Source organism: Cucurbitaria berberidis, assembly GCF_010015615.1.
Source record: "Cucurbitaria berberidis CBS 394.84 unplaced genomic scaffold K460scaffold_3, whole genome shotgun sequence".
Lineage (NCBI taxonomy): Eukaryota > Fungi > Ascomycota > Dothideomycetes > Pleosporales > Cucurbitariaceae > Cucurbitaria > Cucurbitaria berberidis.
The window spans coordinates 4,222,391-4,245,332 of NW_024468937.1; the positions used below are offsets into that span (position 1 = coordinate 4,222,391).

Below are 22,942 nucleotides of genomic sequence, written 5' to 3' on the forward strand. Positions count from 1 at the left end.
TGGTCAACTATATCTTTGAATTGCTCCCAACACACTATCTAGATCTCTCATCCCCGCACTATTCGAACTGCTTCCGGTCTCTGAAAGTGCAATGAACTCAGTAGTTTACCACAGGTATCTGTACCTTGGCTGGCCATCACTCTCTTCTTCCTTTTCCGCCTTCTTATTGAGGCGATACAGGATATAAGCAAGGAAAGCTGCCGTGCAGATCTCAGCTGCCGCAAAGGATGAGAGAATAATACCGCCCTGTTCGTACTGCGGGGCATCCGAGTCCGGGAAGAAGTATGCTCCGTAGATGTTCGCGGTGTTGCCCATCAAGTTGACAAAAGCATATACGATCGCACGTTTGGTACGTGTGCGAGGAATAGTCGACGCGATCCATGCTTGAATGACGTTGAAGGCTGCGAAAGATCCGGCACACATGAAAAACATGCCCGTGTATCGAACCGGGGTGGTGTGGCCCTTTATAACCATGATATTTCCCACAATATCGAGCATAGCAGGCCACATTATGAGGACTGCTAGTCTACTCGTACGCATGGCCACGAAAGCGTTCGACAAGGAGACGATAAAGCCGAAGACATAGACTGGGGCCGTGATAAGAAGCGTGATGATGGTGTTGTAACCAAGAGTCTTAACAATCGACTGTTGATGTATTAGTATCTTTCCGTTTCTCAACAATAGAATTCCAGAGCTTACCGGGAAGAAGTATGTCCAAGTTTGAGATGTGAGCAAGCACACTTGCATGAATACCAATATCCATGTCTTGGGGTCGGTGAAGGCGTCCTTGAGACCTTGTTTTACCGTGCCATTCTCGTCCTCCTCATGGTTTGCAGCCTCAGCCAGCCTCCAAATAGCAAATCTTTGTTCTTGCTCTGTAAGCCACTTTTGCTGTCCGGAATTGGGAAAGTCGGGAAGGAGGAAGAAGGCTAACAATCCGGCAAGGATAGTGCCTGCACCTTCGATGATATACAACCACCTAGAAAGTTAGCGTGAACTTAGGATCCCAGTATATAGCACTCACCGCCAACCCTCTAATCCATTAGCCTTATGCAGGCCCCCAAGGATCCCAGCTGCAAGCATCCCTCCGAATCCGTTTGCGATTGTATTTCCGCAGTATACTACCGCAACGCGGGGCGCTATCTCGATAGGCTTGTACCAAGAGCTGATGAGAAGTCTATGGGAGTTAGTATGGCATAGAAAACGTTCTTTAATATCTGGGAACTTACAAAGCGCCTGGGAAGAAAGGTGACTCGGCAAGGCCGAGAAGGATGCGAATTACCATGAGCCCCGTGAAATTTTTGACGCCTGCTGTGGCGAGAGAAATGCCTCCCCAAAGGAAGATCGCACATGGAATGTACCGAGAAGGCTTCACCCGTGTCAAGATGATATTACTAGGGATCTGGCCAAGCAAGTAGCCAACAAACTAGGTGCAAGCTTAGTAAAAATAAGCTAGCAAAACGTCTTTGTCACAACTTACCATAATCGAGACTGCGGTTTGATATTGCGTTCCAGTAAGTTTGAGGTCTTTTGCGATACCGCCAAGTTTGGCATTGGCGATGTTCGAGCGATCCAGGATGTTGAATATGAAGATTAAGAACAACGCCGAGATAAGGTGGATGTCAACCTTTCTGACCACTGTTTCATGCTATCAGTCACTCATCTCTTTTGGCAAACAAAAGGGTTAACGTACACCGCTTCTCAAGTGCTCGTGTCTCTTGCTCATTCAGACCCTCGAAACCTGCTACACGGTCGTCCGAGATCGTCTCAAAGGTGTTCACATCGTCAAATTTTGACTTGTCCATCGTGTCCATCTTGGAAGTCAAAGCCCGTCGATCAAAGTAATCGTATTTAAAAGTGTAGAGAGGAAAGTACCATCAAGCTTTGTAGAATCGAACCTTGTAGAGCGAAAAGGCTTATTATTTTAACGTGCCTCCAACGATCTCCCAACCGAAAACCACTAGCTCATATCTTTCTCCGGGTCAAAACTCCCGCATTCGGGGAGATCCCACGGCGAAAGCATGCGGGGACCCCACAACGCTGCGTAGTTGAGATGCACCATTGTCATTTAGGCTTGCACCAGCGTTAACGCTAAGTTTCGATAAGGAAGGTCTCTAGCTGTGATGGACTTAGTGCAAGTATCTCCGGTCGGAGTGTACTCCCGCGGAAATGCAGAGCATCATCTCCGGTAGCCTCCGAGCCCCGGCCTTTCTAAATAATGACGCCAACAGCACCAAGACGACCCCGAGGGAATCTGGGAAAAGCTTATTTCCGCGTAGAAGGGCATAATTCACAAAGGAAAGTCTTCTTTGGCATATCACAAGACGGGCACTAGCATAGCGCCAGGGAAGATAATCACCGCGTTCTTCTTCACATAATCAACTGTGCATGAGAATACCAGAAAGCAATCAATACATATTAAAACGGCTGTATGAGTGCACGGCGCGACGCAGGTGAACATTGCTGCCGTCTGGGAAGGAGCAACATGGGGGCTTGGCACAGGCAGATTATATGTGGCTTGTCAGTCGTACGGATTCATCGCTTCGTAATAGTACATCTCGGATTGATTCAATTTAGAGGGAAATATTGCCATTCAAACCCTTGTTAGAGCACTACCTAGTATGTGTATCTGAAGAAGACATTTTCCTTGTCCGTAAGATCGTTGAAAGACGCAATTGTCCGCGCTTGTTCATTGTCCGCATCAGGGCCCAGTTCCTCAAATATACTTTGCTTTTTCCTGTTCATCATGGCCACGTAGACCGCAAACAAGGCAAACAACGCTATCTCTACGCAATACGCAACGAGGATTGCAATAATTCCGGATTGGTATTTGGGCGCTTCGGAGGGTTTGAAAGCGAATGGCCCGACGATGTTACCGGTGCAATACGAGATGAAGAATATAGCGGTGACTGTTGATCGCTTTGTGTAACCACCGATATTGGCGGTGATGAGTGACAAGGCCATCGAGTATGACACGGTGTAGGTGCCGGTTAGCTACGCCTTTGTGAGCAACTACAACATCATTCATAATTGGAACCTGACTTACCCAATAGCAGACCAATAGTGCCCAGTGGTTATGTCTTGGGATGGTATAGACTCCAATAATACCTACCAGAGACACAAGGACGTACACAATTGCCACAATGCACCTGCGTTGTCCGGGAAGCCATCGCTGAATGTACATTGCGGAGATATTCGCCACTAGGATGAGGAATCCATAGGGAATCTGAAGTAGTGTAGTCTTCAGCGTGGTGAAGCCAAAGCCTTTGATGATGAGTGATCCGAAATTGCTGGCTGCCCCGTTGACAACCTGAGTTGAAACACCAAAGAAGAAGAAGAACCATGTTTTCGGATCAAGCAGCGCCTCGACGATTTGGTACCGCTTGATCTCCTTGTTTTTGATACCGGTGTTATTCACGCGTAGTCTTTGAACAGCGAGTATTCGCTGCTCCGGGGAAAGCCATCGTCTGCATTTGGTCGTTAGAACAACACAAGGACTTGGAGATGGCAAACTTACGCGCTGGCGGCATTTTCGGCCAGTCCGAAAAATACAACTATGGCCCACACCGAAGAAACGGCTCCTACGATGATGAATTGATATCGCCAACTGGCAAATGAACCTTGGATATGCCCAATTCCAAAAGCCAGGAGACCACCGAATGCGTTCGATATGCCGAGGAACATTGCCCATATGCCAATGCGGATCGGCTGTTCTTCAATCTTGTACCACATTCCTATGAGAAGTATGGTTGCTGGCGTGGCACATGACTCTAGCATTCCCATGATGAAGCGCAAAGCCATAAAAGGCTCGAAGTGGTTGACACCACCTTGAGCCATGGTGATGCCACCCCATAAGAATATGTTGACGGCGAGCCATTTAGAGACGGATAATTTCTGCATGAAGAAATTTGTCGGATACTCGAATATCAAGAACCCGAAGTAGAAGATGCTGCCTATAGGTCTGTCAGTCCACAGGCTATCTGATTAGAGGCATGTTAACATACTAAGCCAGCTGTATTGCGTTCCATGTAAATGAAGATCCTTCGGCAAGTCAAAGACAGCAGCATAGCCGAGAGTCGCCTTGTCAATATACGTGATGAGATAGGTAATGCAGAGGAAGGGCATGATGTACATGTCAATCTTGCGAACCAACTTGTTCTCAGCCACTGGGTCAACGACTTCATCGACATTTCCAGCTACCAAGATCTTCATTCCCACATCTCCATCCAAAGACTCGTTCGATTTGAGATATCCATTCTCTAGCATTGTCGCTCCAGACTCTTTTTGGGCGTCCATGTTTCTAACTAATGTCGTATCGAGTAGCAGTGGAGGCCGAGTAGATGGGTTGGTGGTCAATGGATGAAAATGTGCGGTCAAGAAGTGGTCCTGTCCCCTGTAAGATGTTACCCAGAAGTCTGGGGTTGATGCCTAGATACTCTTTTAAGCTAGCCCATGAACCCCAGATGGGGAAACCTCCGAGTCCTCGGGTTCCCCAGACGGTTGAGACCAATCCGCGCGAATCAGCATGCGTTCCGGGTTTTGAGGCTGGAGAGATTTCCGTGATTTCCGGGGCTTCTCCGCACCAATCGGAGCGGTTTTATCCTTGTGTGATCCACCACTCCACATAAGGAGTATAAGCCTTCGAACGGTCTGGTCCTTGATGGAAGTAAGCTTCGGGAATCAGCAAGCACAGTCGCATAGGGCGGAGAAGGCTGTGGTTGTGTCCGTGATCTGGTACACAACACTACTTGCGTCGCGATACCCAAGAAATATGTAATTCTAGCGTACAACACGAATTCTGAAGTGGTGCAGGACTTGAAGCTTATGAGCAAGCCACCTGAAAAAAAGAGAAACCAGCCCCGCGAAGAGTGTTCGCCGTTTGACTGCCGAGGTATCAGGTTGAACGATGAGACAGAGACTGTAAAGAAATAGAGCGCAACTACGACTCTAGTTAAGAACCGAATAGCTAAAGTCGCGTCTCGGTTGCACCTAGCGCCTAGCTGTTCTATTTCGCCCAGACAATACCTAACCCCGTAATTTAACCAACTTGTTCGTAATCCTCGTACAAGTCTTAGATGAATACCATGCTAATACACAAGAATTGTGAGGCTTGGTCGTCGTTCGCTAATCTGAGGACGTGCTGGTAACCTTTCAAACGTTTGCGACAGCTCAAATGCAAAGCGAGTGATGGATCGAGTTTGTAGTACATGTGAGGTCAAGCACCGGTGGCTTGATTATGCAAACAAACAGTGGCTGTTGTCTACAGGGACGGGGAGAGAAGAGCGGGCGCGATTAGTAACTATGACGGATTCTTCCCCGCGCACGTGTACGCGCGTGAACATGGAGAGCGGGGGTGGCTTATCAATAGTCTGGTTCGTCAGCCCAAAGTCCGCGCACATCGGTAGCTGGCTGCCTAAGGGGCGCACTATACTTCAAGCAGGTCTTCGCGGAGGTCAGAACGCGCGACAAGATTGGGCGAAATGTATAATCTAGGAATTGACAGTGTTCACGACGGCGTTGAAGATCACCGGCCTAAAGTGCCGCTAACTCTGTTGCCCGGCGTTTTATTGGTTGTTCTTACCAAATCCCCTCAACGTATTTTATCCGCTATTGCGGTCTTTACTTACGGATGTCGTCACACGCCTCAACCTTGAACTAACCATACTTTTGGTCATGGAGATACTGTCCTGTCGGGGAAATCGTGCTATACTGCAATCTTGGCTCCGTACGTGCGGCCGTGAAAGAGATGGAACAACCGCGAGTTCAAATCGAAGAACCGCCAGCCAAGCGCCAAAGGAAGAATATCGCCAGAGCTTGTGACCATTGCAAGCTGAAGAAAACCAAATGCGATGGTGTTTTGCCCTGTGGGAAGTGTCGCGCTTACGGCTTCCACTGTTCTTACGATACTCCATACTGCAGGGGTTTAGCTCCTCCACCGCCTTTGTTGGCCGTCTCTCGGGCCCAAACTCGAAGCCAGAATGTTCGCATCGACTCAGGCCTTGACACATTCGCCATACCCCGCGACGAGGCTCAAGAAAGCGACACCGCAATACCGGATGGTACAGTGGCCGCTGTTCGTCGCGATGACACACCACAATCCGATCTGGAAGATGCTGAAGGGTATTTCGGTCAAAGTAGTAATATCGCCTTCTCCAATGCCGCAAGGCTTCAACTAAGCTCTCGACCACCTTCTCCACCGCGCCTCGGCGCTGATACTTTAGCAACCCCCAAAGACTCAGTAGGTGTCGAGCATGGCCAGTCACTCGCGGCACCAGCCTTTGGCGCCCCACCCAATAATAAATACAACGCCCAAAGTTGGCTGCGCTTCAGTGAACCACCATTACCAGCACTGAACCTTGCTAGATACTATCTTCCCCCACCTGAACAGGGTTTCGAGATGTCGTCTTGGTACTTTGAGAATGCTAGTCCGACGTACCGGATCCTTTACCAGCCGTCTGTGGAGGCCATGGTCGAAGGCATGTGCGGTGAAAGCCAATGGCTTGGGGGCGGAGGCGGTCATAAGTCGGAGCTGAGCCGAGTCGAAGAATGCTTGGTCTTGATGGTATGGGCGCTCGGGTGTCAGTATCCTAAGTCTCGAGCTGGCCGATCGTTTGCACCCAAGGAACTTGCATGGCTTCAGCAAAAGGGACTCCAGTACTTCCAACTCGCCCAGCTCATATTAGACAAGGAAAGATCGCTGATTGATCGACTCGTTGTTCTCCAAGTCCGGTTGTTAATGTGCCTATATCTGCTGACCGCAGCTCGACTCAAAGCGGCATGGGACCTCTTCTCAACGGTCAAAAACATGGCCAACAACCTTGACCTCAGCCGTGTTGAGTACCCATTGGGGTCCAGAATTGGTATGCACACTGTCAAGTGTGTAGATTCGTTGCAAGCGGAGCAACGGAAACGAGCGTTCTGGGCGGTCTACACTTTGGACACTTATCTATCCGCCATGTTGGGTAAGATCTTTATCTTCGACGAGAGCGATATTAGAATTGGCCACGCAACGCTTGATGACGAAGACATTGTCACTGGCAAGGATCCTAGCCGCCCCCCGACCATACCCCAAAGCCCTGATGGGTTCCCATCTTTAATGGGGGCGCCGAGTGCACATGCAAAGTTGGCGAGAATCATCAGGCAAGCTCTAAAGACTCTCTACTTAACTCAGGATGTTGAACCAAACGTTACCAAGATCGAGGAACTTGCCGCGGCGATGCAACAATGGGAAGACGACTTGCCGGACTTTCTCCGTTTAAAGAGTAGCCGAAGTTTGCTCCCAATATATGCACGCCAGTCGACCGTGATTCGACTGGCATGCCACCATGCCTATCTTCTTATTTTCAGACCCTCGCTACCTCTGTCTATGCTCTCCAGATATAGCACGGGGGAAGATGCCGTCTTGGCACCTCATATCCGCTCCTTTCAGGACCAGTGCTTAGAGGCTGCCCTTTCCATTGCGGAAATTATCTCAGCCTTGCTCCGAGAAAGCAGCATAACTGGTCAATTCTGGTTTAGCGCATATGTCAACTTTTGCGCAGCTACCGTAATGCTGGTATACCTAGCGCACAACCCATCAACTCCACGGAAGCAGGAGATTTGGGAGGCTGCTCAAGCCTGCTGCGAGGCCGAGCGAAGCTTTACGCCAACAAATCGCCTGGCAGGGAGATATGTTGCGGCACTCGAGGTGAAATACACACGGACAGCAGTAGAATGCTTACACTGACAGCAATAGGACCTCACTCAAAAGCTACAACGACGGCTTACAATGAGGCACTTACATCCAAGCTCAATGCCACCAACCCCTGCAGTTATACAAACTCCGCAATCAATCATGCACGCTCAGTACATACCTAGCAACGTTTTTGATTCAGGCTATTTTCAATATAATGAGAGAGAAGGATCGAACTTCCCCGACGGCATTAATTCGGGACTTTCTCTGGAACCTAGTTCTACTTGTAACCCTCCAGCTCAGAATGAGCAATGGGATGATTTTCTTACGGGCAGTCTTGAAAATTCGTCTTTCTTTGATCTGGATTCCCTGGTTTCTGGAGGCCAGTACTTTGGTTGGCCGGAGAACTGAAGATGAGGCAGGCTGTCTCTGTTAGCTGGTAGAGCTATGAACCCCGCTTGGAAGGCACTGGGAACTCAAAAGGCTATCAACCGGTTTTGTCTGTCCTGTGCAAGACAAGATGAATGTTGTATGAAGCATGATCTCATAGATGATTGAAAACCGGCAAACCCAATGTGTCTCACGGCAGCGCGGAATACCGATAATCAAGTGGCATTCTGTGAACGGAAGGACCTGCCCGCCGTTCGGTCGCATTGTATGCAATTGTCGTATAGGTCTTGTATAAAACCGTGCCGCAATTTAGATGATACGACTGGAAACAACGGCCTCTCCAGGGTAGGAGAAAAGATGGACTCATACGCTATTAAGACAGTGTAAGCACCTTTAACAGTGAATTATACAGTATTCGAGCACGTACTCCCAGAAAGAATAATTATCGGTCTGTGCACACTTCCTTGTTGCTTTAGGAGCTGCAAAGCCCGGTGGCCACTAATCATCCCTTAAATCTGACCTCCCAAGTTCAGCGCGCGATGACAGTGATAGGTGCCGAATACGATCATCTGAGACTTTCAAAATTCCTGCAGCACCTCTTCGAAAAGCATGGCTACGTTGCTTGGCCATTGCACTCTCAGTCCGCCAAGTTCAGTGAGCCCATCTCGCTGTGGCGATCGGCTGCAACTTCTAGGCCATAATGGAAGATGATAAATGCTATGTGCACCATTAGAGGCCGTCCGTTCTCACGTAGAGGTCATGATGCCAGGCTCAGGTTGCCAGCGTCTCGTAGATCGAGCATGTCAGGATCAAGAAAAGGCCTGCCACTCTGCTCCATACCGTCGACTTTCCCCAGTGGCGTGGGCACCGAACCTATCAAGCACTCAAAGATATCTGCGCTCAACCGTCTCGGAGCTACTGCTTCACTGGTTTCTCGTTCGTTGATGCGACACTTAGTCATCTAGAGACGGCAGCCTGAAATCATGCGTGGAATTTGACAATCGCGTGCGTAAATAAATTTGCAACAAAAGCCGATATTCCAGGGAATACTAATGGGCGAAAAGACCGAAAATGTTTTGTATAGCATTAGGACTTCTTTAGGAATTCTCAGGGGAAAAAAGCATCAACGGGAAGATGGGGCTGCGGACAGTTGAGAAGCTCCAACTACTGCTATTAAACCTAGGTACTTGCACGAAAGGTACATGTTCCATTATCAAAGCAAGTATTTTCTTCTATTTCAATCAATTTCTACGTTTAGAGTTGGAAGAGAGTGAGTAGATTGCAGAGAATTATACCACGTAAACACATTAAAAAGAGTCTTCGTTGCTCGTGTAATCTGCTAGTCTGACGAAGGTTCGTAGAACGGATACACGCAAGATAAGAAGGTTATAAGTAATAATAAGAGAGAGAGAAGAATAAGTTGTAAAGCTCGGAAGCTCTCTGCAAATCGTAAAAGCGGTGTTGTAACAAAATAAGTAATAATAGCGCGTGATGTGTAACATATAGGATGGTGATAATCGATACAAACCGGTAGTGGCCAGTCTCTATTGAATTGGCAGTCCGCAAACACGAGGGTATGTAGTCCTTACGCTTTCTAATAACTTTATTGATACGAGGTCGAATACACGCGTAGCTACCTCACATGTAATTTCTGTGACTCTTAGGATAGGCGTCTTGACTGTTGCTATCCTCCTGGTGTGGTATACTTGTTATTTTCAATTGGACGCGATAACATCAGACATGGACTAATAATAGAGCTACAGTGGTAGATCCTGCGAGATTCTTATAAGACGTACGTAACCGCTATGTCTTTAAAGGTCAGGCTGACATACTATACAGAAGGCTGGTGTCATTATGCAAAAGTTCGGGCCAAATACATCAACAAATGAGGGGCAATGGCTATCACGTACGAGCATGTCATAATGATGACATGTTAGGCAACTTCCCCAAGGAATGATATTGATATTTGTGCGCTGCTATATTCTTGCACCTATGCAACATGCCCAAACCGCCCTCTCCTCCAGCCCGGAATGATCGATTATTCGTATCACAGAAACCAAAGCCTCCTACAAACTCGAACCTGCGGTACGAGCACCAGTAAAGCTGTTCTGAAGTGCGTCCCACAGCGGCTCACCACCCTCCGTCAGATCCTTCCATGCGGGACACGCAAGACTGAGAAGCGGTGCAGCAAGCACATCGTTTACCAACTTGATGGGGACATCAAGAGTTTTGAGGAGTGGGGAAAGCGAGTTGGGCAAGAAGGTTTTGAGGACCTCGAAGACGAAGCAAAGGAGGTTATTCTTTTCAAGGAGGGTGCTTGTGTTGAGGATGCCACCGGTGATGTTGGAGAGGGCAACGCCGGTGAAGGTGTTTACTTTGCCGGTGTTGCCTCCGATGCTATTTTGTATGGTCAGCGCATCATAGTCCAGGGAGGAGGTTGGGTAACATACCTGCCAAGTTCAGGGTGTTTCATGACCCAGCTGACGATATCCAAGTTCAAAGGCGCAAGACCATACTCGCCCTTGATACGATACCAGTTCTGCGGGAACGTCTCATGGCCCTCGCGGTACTCTAGACCGCCATAGCCATCATCATACACAGCGAAGAACTTCTTGAACACCTCCTGGGTGAGAATACCACCTGGGTGCTCGTCGGTATGGTTGGACAATAGACGACCAAGGAAGAAGTAGCCAGCATTGCGACTGACCATCCCTGTGACAGGTCCATAGTAGAAATTAGGGTTGTTCCTAATGCTGTATTCCCACCGCCGAGCAGCCTGATCAGCGAGAAGATCCATGGAGATAACGCCGTTCTCGTCCGCACGATCATGAAAATCGCGGAAAAGAGTCATGTTCATCGTCCAGGCGTTGCCAGTGACGTAGAGGTCGTCGCGGGTAAGGGAGGAATCGGACTCGATCCAGTTGTGAGAGCCTTGGAGACCGCGGGGATCGCCTGTGCGTTATTAAAATACAGATCATATAGATTCAATGATCGATCACGTACCAAGAAGGCCTAGAACGTTGCCTAAAAGGTTGTCGTTACCACCTCCTCCAATGGAAAAACCTGGATTTAGGGACAGCGGATTGCCCGTCCACACCGTCCCCATGATACCGAGGATAAGAGCAAGCTCGATACCCATGCCAAATACTGTATCGCAACGTCAGTGTCGCACTCAATCTCGTATAAGATCAATCAGATGGTACCTTTATTGATAGCAGCTACTACCTCCGCAAAGCTGGTAATCCCATTATGGGAGATGTAGTTGTGGTTCGCTAGTGCGTTGAGCCCTGGGCATGGACCACGCTGGTCGTTCGCCTTTGGTGCGACGAAGGCATGCTTGCCAGTGCGCTCGATAGGCTTGAGAATGTCGAGCAGGAAGCGCTTATCGTTGCGCAACTTCTCAACTTCTGCAAGCGCTCCGTTGAGCTTCTCGGGGGTGAGACCTTCTAGGTTGCGGACGGATAGAGCAGGGAAAGCGTCAACGAGGCAGCTCGAAGATGCCAAAAGAAGGGTAGACCAGAACTTCATTGCAGAAGACTTATTGCGGCCAAAATTAAGTATAAGGGTATTATGAATTGTAAAAATCAAATCAAGCGAGTGTGAGGGTGCAGCGTTGTCGCTAGACACCGGTTAAGGAATGTATGCGTAGCAGTCAATATTGCAACTATCGTTGAATTTGGGTTTCGGACAACAGCGAGAATGATGAAACGTATATCAGCATATTAGAGTCCACTTAAGCCAATGAAGAACAAGTGATTATGCTGAAGGTTTCACCAAGGAATCCTGTCGATCCCATAAGCTGCACGGTGTAGAAAACTGCGCCGTGCGTTATGGATTTTGAATGTCCTCCGGAGAAACAACGGCTCCATCCCGTACCTGATAGGAAAAGGAGCCGTGGAGATCAGTCGGAGATTTTCTAAGTGGTCAGTTCGTCACCGAAAGACACATGCGGCCAAGAATCGACAGGAACTAACGTAAACCTGCATCACGTAGTTTCAGGAGTAGACAGCGGTCCGAATAAACGTTGAGAGCAGAGCAGTTGGGCCGAAGCGTGCAACGGTCCGAATTCGTGGGGGCTAGACTGGGTCTAGTACTACCCTGGTTTACTTCACTGCACGTACCGGCCCATCATTTCCGCCCGCTGCCTGACAGGCACGGACGGACCCGCAATTCAACCGTGAACAGCCCCATCTTCCCCAAGCAAGCCCATTGTCTCGTAATCTCTCTCCTGGCGCCGCACGCGCGCATGTAGCACACTCGCTGCTAGACATCACTACCACATGGGTTGATTCTGATCTCTAAGTTGGTCACTGGTTGCGACGTAATGAACGATTTCATTTTCTTCTGCTGTCTAATAACTAGCCAGTTACAAGAACACCCAGAAGTGCCATGGAAGTGAGGCGTGAATCCCTGTAGCCTCGGGTACTATGTAGAAAGAAATGCACACGCTATGCTCAGCTTGGCGAACCCTAGAATAATGCCACTCCAGAATCGCGCCATTTGTAAAAGTTCCGCATGCGCAGTCAAGATTCAAACTCAGATGTGCTCTTTTCCCATTGTTGCCGTGGCCATCGGCCAGCCATCAAGCCGCTCGTTCGAGACGGACTCTTTCATCGAATGGCCTGGCTGTTCCTTGCGCTCCAAGTTTGAGTGCGAATCATTTGCTAGAGCACGATCGTTACTTGACTCAAGATCGACAAGTGGGACGAAGTCGCTCTCGTCTCCAGATTTTGGCTTGATCGAGATGTTGACGCTCTTGTTCGTATCCGTTCCGTTGGATTTGTTATTGGTAAGTTTCGATATTTGAGAGTCGCCTCGGCTCGAGTTGAAGGTCATTCTGATCTTGGGCATCGTCATTGAGACCAGTAGCCGCAATGCAGGCATACATCCGCACACTATAGAAACGTCGATCTCTAGCAGACTCCAATATCCGGCTTCGACGTAGTCCCAGGTAACGTTCTTCGAGTTCGCAAAATGCACTAGCGAGTACAACCGCATGGCCGAGGTGAAGACAACGATGATACCGACGCTAAACATGGACATGACCATGAGCTTCTGCTTCAGCTTCATGTTAAGTCTGGCTAGGTTGTTGAGAGGAAGGATCATGACCCATGCGTCGAGAACGATGTTGATCGCGGCAGCAACCCAACCTTGAAGGTGAATATCGTTGCACCTTCCCTTATGAAGACCATCCCATTGGTTCCAGGCCATGCTGACAGGTATGCACTGGAGTGTTGTTGCGAAGAAGAAGGCGATCGTGTAGGCGACGCACACACCCATGACAGCGTATATCTTGAGACGAAACTCTTTGGCCGGGAAGACACGGAGGTAGAAGAAGAGAATAGAGATCTTCGAGATAGCGAGGGCGAGGACGTAGAAGATCTCACCTAAGAAGAAGTAGTAAAGCGTATTGGTGATCTCATAGTCCTTCAGAGTCCACATGTCTCGGCCAAGTCCATTTTTGACCACTATTCGCTTGTTAGAGATGCAATCGTAAGATAAGAAGTTGAAGAACTTACGATATGGTATGAATACGGCGGGTGGGATCGAAAGCGCAACGACTAGGCCCATCGTCAAGTCGTCCCACGATAGCTTCCTTCCTCTCTTGCCTAGACTGGCAAGCAGTCGTAGGATGAATGCTACGATAGCAACAATAGCGCCAGCCGTACCGAGGACAATGAACTTTTTGCTGTTATTTCGGATTGGAACGCCACAACTTTTGCTGGATACGTTTTTGGTCTCTATGAGTTGTATTAGTATCATCATGTATGCAGAAGAATCGCAGAGAGAGCCTTACGGAGCAGCTCATACCGGGTACAAGACTTCATAGCGCAAGCCCCTACCGCGGCATTCAACGCGGTGTTTGTACACATGCATGCCGACGTGAGGTTCCTAGCACATGTTGATTTTGGTACTTCAAGCGTGAAGCATGCCAACTAGAGTCAGGTGTTAGTAGAGGAAGTGATTATCCGTGATGAGTACTGGTAAAACATACGGCACATTTGGGCATCTCCTTCGCCAAAGCTTGAAGTGCCTCCTGGGCGTGTACCGAAAGGATAAAGCCGCATAGAACGGTCAGTACGGTGCTGAATCTCATGATGGTTCGGTACAAATGATGGTGGAAGTCTAGATCTTGAAAGGAAAGTCGCACGTCGGATGAGAAATGATCAAAGGAGAGTTCCTGAGAAGACTATGAGCATTATAACCAGCATCCTGCTGATTCCCGTTGAAAGGCACAGCTGCACGCGCCAAGTACACTCAGAGTTGCAATAGCGGACCAGCACGCTGGCATCTACCGACGTATGCCCGTGGAATCGGACGATGTCTACGTAAAAACTTGTTTGGGGATCTTCAGACGAGTGGCCTCGTAACGGTCTTCAAGGGTCGCTGTGAAAGGACCGCCTTCCGGTGGGTTGGAGACGCGAACCTGTCAGCAGCGGTGAAGGGAATTGCCGGTATCTTGGTAGATCCTAGACCTTGCAGGGCTTGCAGGTCGCAGATCATACCTCAGAGGGCTGAGCTGGTGGAGGCATCCATGAATTGGCGTCTTGTGGTCGTCCCTGGGAGTCTGGGCGCAGATTGAAGATGATGAAAAATTGTGACTCTGCATAATTTGCGCCGTAACTCGGTCGCGATACGATTACGTGAGTTTTCAGGCGCCTACGCCCTGCTTGAGCTATCGCTGGTTTGTGCAAGTGTTCTTTGAGTGCGATTACAATGAATCTTCCACGATTACTTCCACCATTACCTCCACTATTACTTCCGCGATTATTCTCATAAGCATGCTCAACATGGCTGTTGAACTTAAGAAAGTCTTCCTGACGACACTTCCTTCTTGGTCTCTTTGGGGCGGCAAGACGGTCTACTTGAGTTTATTCCGGTACTGTCGGTCCGATTTAAATGAGGAATCGCATGCAACCCCTGCGATCCCGTTTCAAGCTGAGCACAGTCCACAACTGCTGAATCCTTCTCCCCGCAATTTGGCAATCCAAAAAGGGTCAAGTCGAATGCAGGAGAAAGCCGGTAAAGGCACCGCCGATGATCACAATCACGGATCACAATCACGAACGGAATCCCGGGGGACGGGACGAAAGTTGCCACGAGCTATGCATCCTGTTCCCGTATAAGAGCCAGGTTCGTGTTCCTCTGTATTATCACTCATCAATCCAGTCGCTCTTTTAACTACGGGAATATCCGATTTCACTCTTTTCATCGTAATTATTCCTTAATCTTGGTTCGCTGATCATGAAGGCATTTGCCGTTCTCGCGTTGCTAACCTCCTTGGCAGCCGCGCGGTACATGTAAGTATTCCGGACTCACTTTTTAATAGAGATGTATAATTACTCACTTGCACTTCAGCAATGGTGCCGACCACACACCATTCAAGGGCGTGAACGTGAAACGTGCGGATAACAGCTCTGCTACCGACACGACAACGCTCGAAGATTACGAGTATGTCATTGTCGGTTCTGGTCCGGGAGGCGCTCCTCTAGCTGCGAGGCTCGCTATTGCTGGACACAAGGTCCTCTTGCTTGAGGCTGGTGATGACCAGACCAACACGACCCAATACAACGTACCTGTTCTGCACGCAGTCGCTTCTGAGTATGAACCCATGAGATGGGACTACTTCGTCAAGCACTTCGACGACGATACAGAGATCGAAAGAGACACCAAGGTCACCTATGAGCTGCCCGATGGTACTCGTTACACTGGCGCAAACCCACCCGCTGGCGCCAAACCTTTGGGGATCCTCTACCCTCGTGTCGGATCTCTTGGTGGTTGCTCCAGCCACAATGCTCTCATCACGATCTACCCATTCAAAAGTGACTGGAAGCACATCCAAGACATTACCGGCGATGCCTCATGGGCCCCCGACAACATGCGGAAGTACTTCACCAAACTCGAGAGGTCGCGCTATTTGCCTAGCAGCATAGTAGGACACGGCTTCAATGGCTGGCTGGAGACTTCGTTGACTCAGCTCACGTTAATCGCCCAGGACTTCAAAGTCCTCTCTTTAGTAGTTGCTGCTGCGAGTGGCATGGGCAAGGGCCTCATCGGATCGCTACTTACCACCGTTACTGGTCTTGCTCAGATCTTGCTCCGCGACATAAATCACCCTGGTCCGCTGCGAGACTCTCAAGAGGGTCTTTGGCAAGTTCCTATAGCCGTGAAGATCCCAGAATACAAGCGTGCTGGCCCCGTTGACTTGCTCAACGAAGTAGTCAGTGCTAGGAACGCCGATGGCAGCCGTAAGTACCATCTTGACATCCAGCTCAACACCCTTGTCACCACAGTCAAGTTCGAAGATGGTACAGACGGTAAACCTAGGGCAACTGGCGTCAATTTCCTAACAGGCAGATCCCTTTATGGTGCCGATCCTCGCCGTCAAGACGGCCGCGTCACTAGCAAAGGAACCAAGGGCTCTGTAACTGCTACTCGCGAGGTTATTCTTTCTGCAGGCGCTTTCAACACTCCCCAAATCCTTAAGCTCTCTGGTATTGGTCCCAGGGATGAGCTTGAGAACTTCGATATTCCGGTTGTCAAGGAGCTCCCAGGTGTTGGCTTGAACCTCCAAGATCGCTACGAAGTCCCTATCATTGGCGAAGCTCCCTCCAAGCTCGCTCTTCTCAACGGTTGCACTTTCCTTGAGGGCTACGACGCCTGCCTTGAGAAATACGAGACCCAGCCAGCAATCAACAAAGGTGCCTATGCCACCAACGGTGTCGCCATCGCTATTACGAAGAGGTCGAAGAAGACTCCTAACGGCAACGCTGATCTTCTCATTGCTGGCTGGCCTGTTTACTTCAACGGCTACTACCCCGGATATTTCAAGAACGCCACTCGTGACAGGACCCAGTGGACTTGGCTCACCCTGAAGGCCGAGTCTCGCAACAATGCCGGTACCATTACTCTCCGCAGCGCAGATCCCCAAGAGGTGCCCGACATTCGCAAGCGCAACTTCGCGGTTGGTGGCGACGATGATCTCAATGCGCTTGTTGAGGGAATCAAGTTCGGTCGTAAAGCTTTCAAGGACCTGATTCCTCTCGACGGAAAGTTCACTGAAGTGTGGCCTGGCAAGCAGACAGCGACTGATGCGCAATTGAAGGAGTTCGCCAAGTACGAGTCCTGGGGTCATCACGCTTCATGCACAGCTCCAATCGGTGCTGACGATGATGTTAACGCTGTCCTGGACGGAAACTTCAAGGTTCGCGGTGTTGAAAGTCTGCGCGTTGTCGATGCCTCTTCCTTTCCTAAGATCCCAGGTACCTACCTGGCCCTTCCCCTCTACATGATCTCTGAGAAGGCTGCCGATGTGATTATTGCAGACGCAAAGGCATAAATGTGTACCTATATTAGATATATACAAGAGTAATAAAGAGGCTAGAGAAAGATAGTTAAGATAGTATAATATATAATAGCTAAAATATTCTGCTACTAAGCTAGCTCCCGGAAAACGGCATGCGATACCGATGATCACAATAGGCTCCTCCTGTTGCTGTGCTCTGTTGACAGCGGGGATGTTGAATCAAGGTAATACCGAGAGATGTTGAGCAAGATATGGTGTAGGTCAATCTATACAGTGTCCAGCTCAGGCTCAAAACCATTATTACCCCCCTCTCATTGAACCGTCGTCATTGAAATGCCGACCGCTGGGATTATTCGGAGTTTAGCCACCATGGCACCAAACGTGTTGGTGTGCAAATCCCCACTCCATATCTCCATATCCCGGGGCTCTCTAGTACACCGAAGATCGCCGGTCGTTTGCGCTTTGCTTCGGTATAGGCATAGATGCCTCCTTGTGCCGATATCAGGTTCTAAATGGCGATGTACAAGCTGAAAAAAAGCTCAGCGTTGACTATATCCTTCAGATATCTGCATTGCGTGCCTATTTGTCCGCTCAAGCCGTCGGAGCTCGATCTTCGATGCACTATGAAAAGATAACGGATCATAGTAAATAGACTCATCAGAAGCTTCTCGCCGTGCCTTGCTCTTTTATTAGGGAAAATCGGAAAATCTTTTCCCTACGACAATGAGTTGCTATTTGCTCTTAATATCTGAAAGATAGATAGAGAAGCGTCATAGCTTCGACTAAATAGACCCATGTTTTTCATTTCGCGATACACCAGTTATAGGAGGCCTTCAACAGTCCAGCTAGGCTGCTGAATGCATGCTTTAACGTGCTCGTAGAGGTGCTCAGTATAAATTTATAGTTTAGGTAGTATACCCAGCACCTTAACACAGTATTAAGGCAGTGAGGCTTACGAGGATGCAACAGGATATGTTGTTCAGGTCATGCGGCTGGTTGGCCGACCTGAGAACAAATACGCAGCTACTGCTTCTGCAAGGCTGTACTGCGACGGCAAACTGGTCTGCAACCCGCAAAGGGTGGTCGATAAAGCCGATGAATACACATTCGGAAATTCGAAGGCCGGCCATGCCCTGATAGTAGACAAGTTTTATGATGGGGAGGGTATTCCAGCCATCTTCCGGCCCAAGAACGTGGGATATCGAATCGACTTTCTGTCTGAGGCCAAGTGGTCTTTTGAGCTGCGTCATGTCCGATCATAGTGGCGGATGTCTACGAGTAAGCCAGGGCCAGACGCAACAGGCAGCTCAGCTTTCGTGGTGTCAGTGAAAGGGGGTGTGGTCGGATCCGGGGACATGTTTGAAGGCTTTGGAATGACCGGACAGGTCGAGATGCCAGAGTAGAAACATGGTTTATGGAAAATGCAGCGTTTATGTCCGCTGCAAGTCATGTTGTATGGTCGGGGCATCGTAGGCATGGAAATATACCTCTTGTGTTGATGCATCTGCATACTGTGAACTAGAATCTGTAAAAGATATGCAATATTTAAACACTGCGCTACAAGGAAGAAGACACTGCATTCAACTTTGAGAATGACAAATGAGTTTTCTTTGAGAAAAGTTATCTAGGAGTGAAGCAAGAAGAGGACATGTTTTTACTACCTGAGACAGCACCAAGTCAAGCTACTTCGGCGGACCCCGGTAAGGCCCTGATGTAGGGGATTTTCGGCGTTCAGACTTTGCTCCGCCGCAAAACTTCGGATTGCGTATGATTTTAGCGCAGTGACATGGGGCGAGGGGCTGACAGCACATGTATTTCGCCAGCTAGAAAGGGAAGCTGCTGTCCTTCGAGCCTACAAAGTTCGATCCCGCCATTCGACTCACACTGAGTTTATACCCTCATTTTGAACTACTTGCCTCTCAATAGTCGCACGATGACTATCAATGGGGAGCATGCTGTAGCACAGCATCTCCAGTTGAAAAATGCAGTGGGTCCGAACGTCGCCTACCTCTGCACCGCCATGGAGATAGGAGTAATTAAAGCCTTCATCGACTGGAAAGTCTTCGACCACATCCCAGACGAAGGCCAAATCTCGTCATCGAGCCTCGCGGACATGATTGGTGGAGAGCAAGAGCTACTCGACCGTACACTTCCATTACTCACTGCCACTGGCATCCTGGCGGCCCCGGAAACTGACTCTGTCGCTCACACAGATCGCTCTCGCCTCTACAAGTCGGACCAGATCGGGGCGGGTTTCCTGACGCACATGCACAATCTCTTCATCCGCTCCATGGCTCATTCCCGGCATACTTGGCTCTGCACGGCTTTAGCTCTCCCAAGCATGCCCAGGTAACCCCGTTCGGCATGGCAACAGAGCATCCGAACGAGAACGTATATGAGATCATCGCCGGCGACCCAAAGCTTAGCAAAGAGTTTGATAGCTTCATCGGGCGCGCATCGAAAGTCTTCCCGATGAACGGGGTCTACGACTTGTCGTGGATGCAGAAACAGGCCGCTGCTACGCGAGATAGACCGCTCTTTGTGGACATTGGCGGCAGCAACGGCCACGCACTGCGTGACATTCTGAAGGACCATCCATGGTTATCAGCCGAGCGATGCGCCGTCTTTGACCGAGCCCCGACCATTGAACATACAAGAGCAAACCTGGATGACAGCATCACATCGATTCAGCTGGTGGCAGGCAGTGTTCTCGACGTACTCCCATCCCCAGTCCAAGGCGCTCTGATTTATCAACTTCATCGCGTCCTCAACGATTTCCCCGACGATGATGTGCGCCGATGCTGGAAGTCGCTGCGCACAGCGGCGGCACCTGACACGCGCGTGAACGTGGTCGAGGAGCTACTACAGGCCAACCGCAACGTCGCGCAAGATATATCGCTCATGCTCGTAGGGGGGAAACGGCGGAATGCGCAGATGCACGCCGCCTTGGCGGGTGAAGCGGGCTTCAAGTTGAACCGGATATTCCCCGACACGTACAACGACTGCTCGGTGTTGGAATTCCTTTTAGCGTAGATATTGTAGCGTAGCGTAGCATGCCATGCTCGAGGTCGAGGTCGAGGTCGCAACGCATTGCCGGTAGCAATTGGTAGCTCACTGCAGAAGGACAGTAACGACACATGCCGCGCAAATAAGGTTTGTTCCATCACAGGCGCTACCGTAGTGCCGTTAGCCCTTCGACCTGTCAGCATCGTTACGCGTTAGTAGCAGTGTTAGTAGCAGTGTTAGTGGGGGAACGAGGAGAACAAGCAATGTGCGCCAAGACTCCCCCAGCTGTCACTATCTATTCCGCACGTGACCCATGTCGTATTCACAAGTGGGGCCCCCGCGACGAATACCGAACAACTGCGAGGTTCTCCTTTGGTCATTCGATAAATCGCGCATGTCAGATCGAGTATGCAGCCCTTGGCTCCTGGGTAGCCGCTCTGCTCTGCGATACGCCTCTCTTCTCACTGAAAAGCTTACACTCACTTCCTTGCCACCTTCTCACAAGTCTTCGAAGATACCTACGGCTTTGGCCAGGGCGTCGCAGGTCTTTCGTATCTAGGCTTGGGCGTGGGATGTGTCATTGGCACTCTTATCTTCGCAAAGTTCAGTGACAAGCTTGCGAAGAAGCACAACACGCCCGAACATCGCATGATTATGATGATGTTTGGAGGCCCCTTTGTACCCGCAAGCTTGTTCTGGTATGGCTGGTCTGCTCAGTATCAAGTGCACTGGATCGTACCCATCATAGGAACGGCTTTCATCGGGATTGGCATCGTTTTTGTCACCGCTTCAGGACAACTCTACATGATTGATAGATTTGAATCTGAAGGGTCTGCTTCGGCGATGGCGGCTATTACTTTGGTGCGAAACAGTTCCGGGGCTTTCTTGCCTCTCGTTGCGCCGCCCTTGTACGCTAAGTTGGGCTTGGGTTGGGGCAACAGTGTTCTCGGATCCATCTCCCTAACCTTCCTACCGCTCTCCTTCCTTTTCTATAAATTCGGTGGCCGGCTCCGGGAGAAGTATATTTTCAAGCTCTGAGCTGGGGACCACTGCGGGATATGGCACTCATAATAGTGCGTATGGCTGACCATGTAAAAGTAATATAATCTTCACTCAAGGACGGTATTGTATAAAATAGCACAATCCCCACCCGATCACGACACAGTGTTTCGAATCCCTTTCTTTCCTGCCTAATAGATATCCATCCCGCCGCTGATGGTGCACTAGGCTACAAAAGTGCCCTGCAGTGGTACCGTTGACCGGTAGGTAGACCTTTGTTTTATCCACTTCGCCGTACTGAATCATTTAGGGCCGCTCCAAATATGCTTTTGGTTCGGACAATATTGTAATTGAGAAACTTTATCAAATCCTAGCATCGTAGTCCATAGCATATATTATCTTACATCGGACTTGTCGGATTTTCCTGCCTTTGCTGAAAACCGAATAATCCCAATTGATCTGGACGGTCTCTATAAGACTCGGCCCACTTAACGGAATATTGGTCTCCATTGGACCGGCTCGGATTATTCGTCTTTCGAGGCCGCATGATCTTACTTTCTTGAACGCTCCCTCCTGGACTAATTTCGATGTCCAAGTTGATAGTGCTTCCTTCCCCAAAGTCAATGCTGAAAGGTATAAATCATTTATTTGCGGATATCATCCCTTGCGCAGAAACAAGCAACATGAAACCAAGACGCTTATATATACACAGTCAGTATTGCCTGCGCCGGCCCAGTCAGACTTCTACTCACCTGTGGGCTAGCTCTGACAGGTGTTTCAACCCTTGTGCTTGAGAGACAAGCTGCCTTAGCAGACGCATGGCGAGATGGTGCGCTAGGCTTCCGACTCCTGAATCATCTCTCTACAGAGGCTTTCTATCTCCAACATCTATTGTCTCAATCTATTGCAACTGAGCATACGCCAGGCGAAACGACGCTTGCCGGGGGGAAATAGGAACGCAAAGGGCAAGTGCAGCACGGAAACCTGGCGATTTCCCTGTGACAAGTCATTTTGCTGGTATCGTTATCCATTCTAATAACGTCGACTAGAACCAATGGAAACACATTTTACCTGGGCCATCAGCTTCTGGTGGCGCTCTAAAACAGGGTCAGCTTGTTGGAGTCCTCTATCAACGTGCTAAAGACCTTGGGGTCGAGATCCTCCTCGACTGCCGTATTACTCGCTTCGAGGACACTGATACAAACGTCAACATCTGGACCGGTCCGGACTCTGCTATAACCAATGGCATCAATAATCACTCGAGTGCCAGCCACGAGACTGCTTATGTAGCCGAGCATCAGATTGGGGCAGATGGTGGCCGCAGTTTCGTCCGCCGTCACGCTGGCTTCATTATGGAGGGCAATGAAGCGACTTGGATTGGCCATATGGCTGACTGTAACCTGTCCGCGCGGTCGAAGGAGCTTCTGCCGCCTAGTTGTGCACCGTACGAATGAGGGCGCATACGCAAGTCAGACCTCGACGACGTTTGTCCTGGACTTCTATCAGAGAGTGTGCAACGGCAATAGCAACTGCAACAGTAGCCCCAACGCGTTACCATGCGCTTGGCC

General features: G+C 49.6%; 9 protein-coding genes across 9 annotated transcripts; 5 read left to right on the forward strand and 4 right to left on the reverse strand.

Annotated features, from left to right (window-relative positions):
• Positions 1-22: 22 nt before the first annotated feature.
• Positions 23-1,862, reverse strand: K460DRAFT_313132 (putative pantothenate transporter). Its single transcript, XM_040930243.1, has 6 exons — positions 1,694-1,862; positions 1,481-1,638; positions 1,230-1,426; positions 1,025-1,177; positions 700-979; positions 23-645 (listed from the first exon to the last, which is right to left on the reverse strand). The coding sequence occupies exons 1-6, from the start codon at positions 1,812-1,814 to the stop codon at positions 106-108; spliced, it is 1,449 nt and encodes a 482-aa protein (XP_040788622.1). The 5' UTR covers positions 1,815-1,862; the 3' UTR covers positions 23-105.
• Positions 1,863-2,616: 754 nt separating this feature from the next.
• Positions 2,617-4,212, reverse strand: K460DRAFT_285268 (MFS general substrate transporter; the record flags this gene model as incomplete). Its single annotated transcript, XM_040928800.1, has 4 exons — positions 2,617-2,994; positions 3,047-3,467; positions 3,518-3,953; positions 4,005-4,212. The coding sequence occupies 4 exons, from the start codon at positions 4,210-4,212 to the stop codon at positions 2,617-2,619; spliced, it is 1,443 nt and encodes a 480-aa protein (XP_040788623.1).
• Positions 4,213-5,844: 1,632 nt separating this feature from the next.
• On the forward strand, positions 5,845-8,148 carry K460DRAFT_395569 (uncharacterized protein; the record flags this gene model as incomplete). The annotated part of the gene is made up of 3 exons (XM_040936052.1): positions 5,845-5,852; positions 5,920-7,687; positions 7,736-8,148. The coding sequence occupies 3 exons, from the start codon at positions 5,845-5,847 to the stop codon at positions 8,081-8,083; spliced, it is 2,124 nt and encodes a 707-aa protein (XP_040788624.1). The 3' UTR covers positions 8,084-8,148.
• A 1,980-nt stretch (positions 8,149-10,128) lies between these two features.
• K460DRAFT_282300 (Cloroperoxidase) lies at positions 10,129-11,590 on the reverse strand (the record flags this gene model as incomplete). The annotated part of the gene is made up of 4 exons (XM_040928559.1): positions 10,129-10,459; positions 10,513-11,014; positions 11,066-11,209; positions 11,266-11,590. The coding sequence occupies 4 exons, from the start codon at positions 11,588-11,590 to the stop codon at positions 10,129-10,131; spliced, it is 1,302 nt and encodes a 433-aa protein (XP_040788625.1).
• Positions 11,591-12,598: 1,008 nt separating this feature from the next.
• K460DRAFT_431062 (uncharacterized protein) lies at positions 12,599-14,159 on the reverse strand (the record flags this gene model as incomplete). The annotated part of the gene is made up of 4 exons (XM_040938335.1): positions 12,599-13,530; positions 13,582-13,803; positions 13,860-13,998; positions 14,058-14,159. 4 exons carry the CDS (start codon positions 14,157-14,159, stop codon positions 12,599-12,601), a joined length of 1,395 nt encoding a protein of 464 aa, XP_040788626.1.
• Positions 14,160-15,307: 1,148 nt separating this feature from the next.
• K460DRAFT_406287 (GMC oxidoreductase) lies at positions 15,308-17,402 on the forward strand (the record flags this gene model as incomplete). The annotated part of the gene is made up of 2 exons (XM_040936936.1): positions 15,308-15,363; positions 15,422-17,402. 2 exons carry the CDS (start codon positions 15,308-15,310, stop codon positions 17,400-17,402), a joined length of 2,037 nt encoding a protein of 678 aa, XP_040788627.1.
• Positions 17,403-19,302: 1,900 nt separating this feature from the next.
• K460DRAFT_417220 (S-adenosyl-L-methionine-dependent methyltransferase) lies at positions 19,303-20,402 on the forward strand (the record flags this gene model as incomplete). The annotated part of the gene is made up of 2 exons (XM_040937858.1): positions 19,303-19,513; positions 19,603-20,402. The coding sequence occupies 2 exons, from the start codon at positions 19,303-19,305 to the stop codon at positions 20,400-20,402; spliced, it is 1,011 nt and encodes a 336-aa protein (XP_040788628.1).
• A 367-nt stretch (positions 20,403-20,769) lies between these two features.
• On the forward strand, positions 20,770-21,413 carry K460DRAFT_431072 (MFS general substrate transporter; the record flags this gene model as incomplete). The annotated part of the gene is made up of 2 exons (XM_040938336.1): positions 20,770-20,803; positions 20,848-21,413. 2 exons carry the CDS (start codon positions 20,770-20,772, stop codon positions 21,411-21,413), a joined length of 600 nt encoding a protein of 199 aa, XP_040788629.1.
• A 787-nt stretch (positions 21,414-22,200) lies between these two features.
• Positions 22,201-22,828, forward strand: K460DRAFT_355791 (uncharacterized protein; the record flags this gene model as incomplete). Its single annotated transcript, XM_040931905.1, has 2 exons — positions 22,201-22,203; positions 22,424-22,828. 2 exons carry the CDS (start codon positions 22,201-22,203, stop codon positions 22,826-22,828), a joined length of 408 nt encoding a protein of 135 aa, XP_040788630.1.
• Positions 22,829-22,942: the final 114 nt, after the last annotated feature.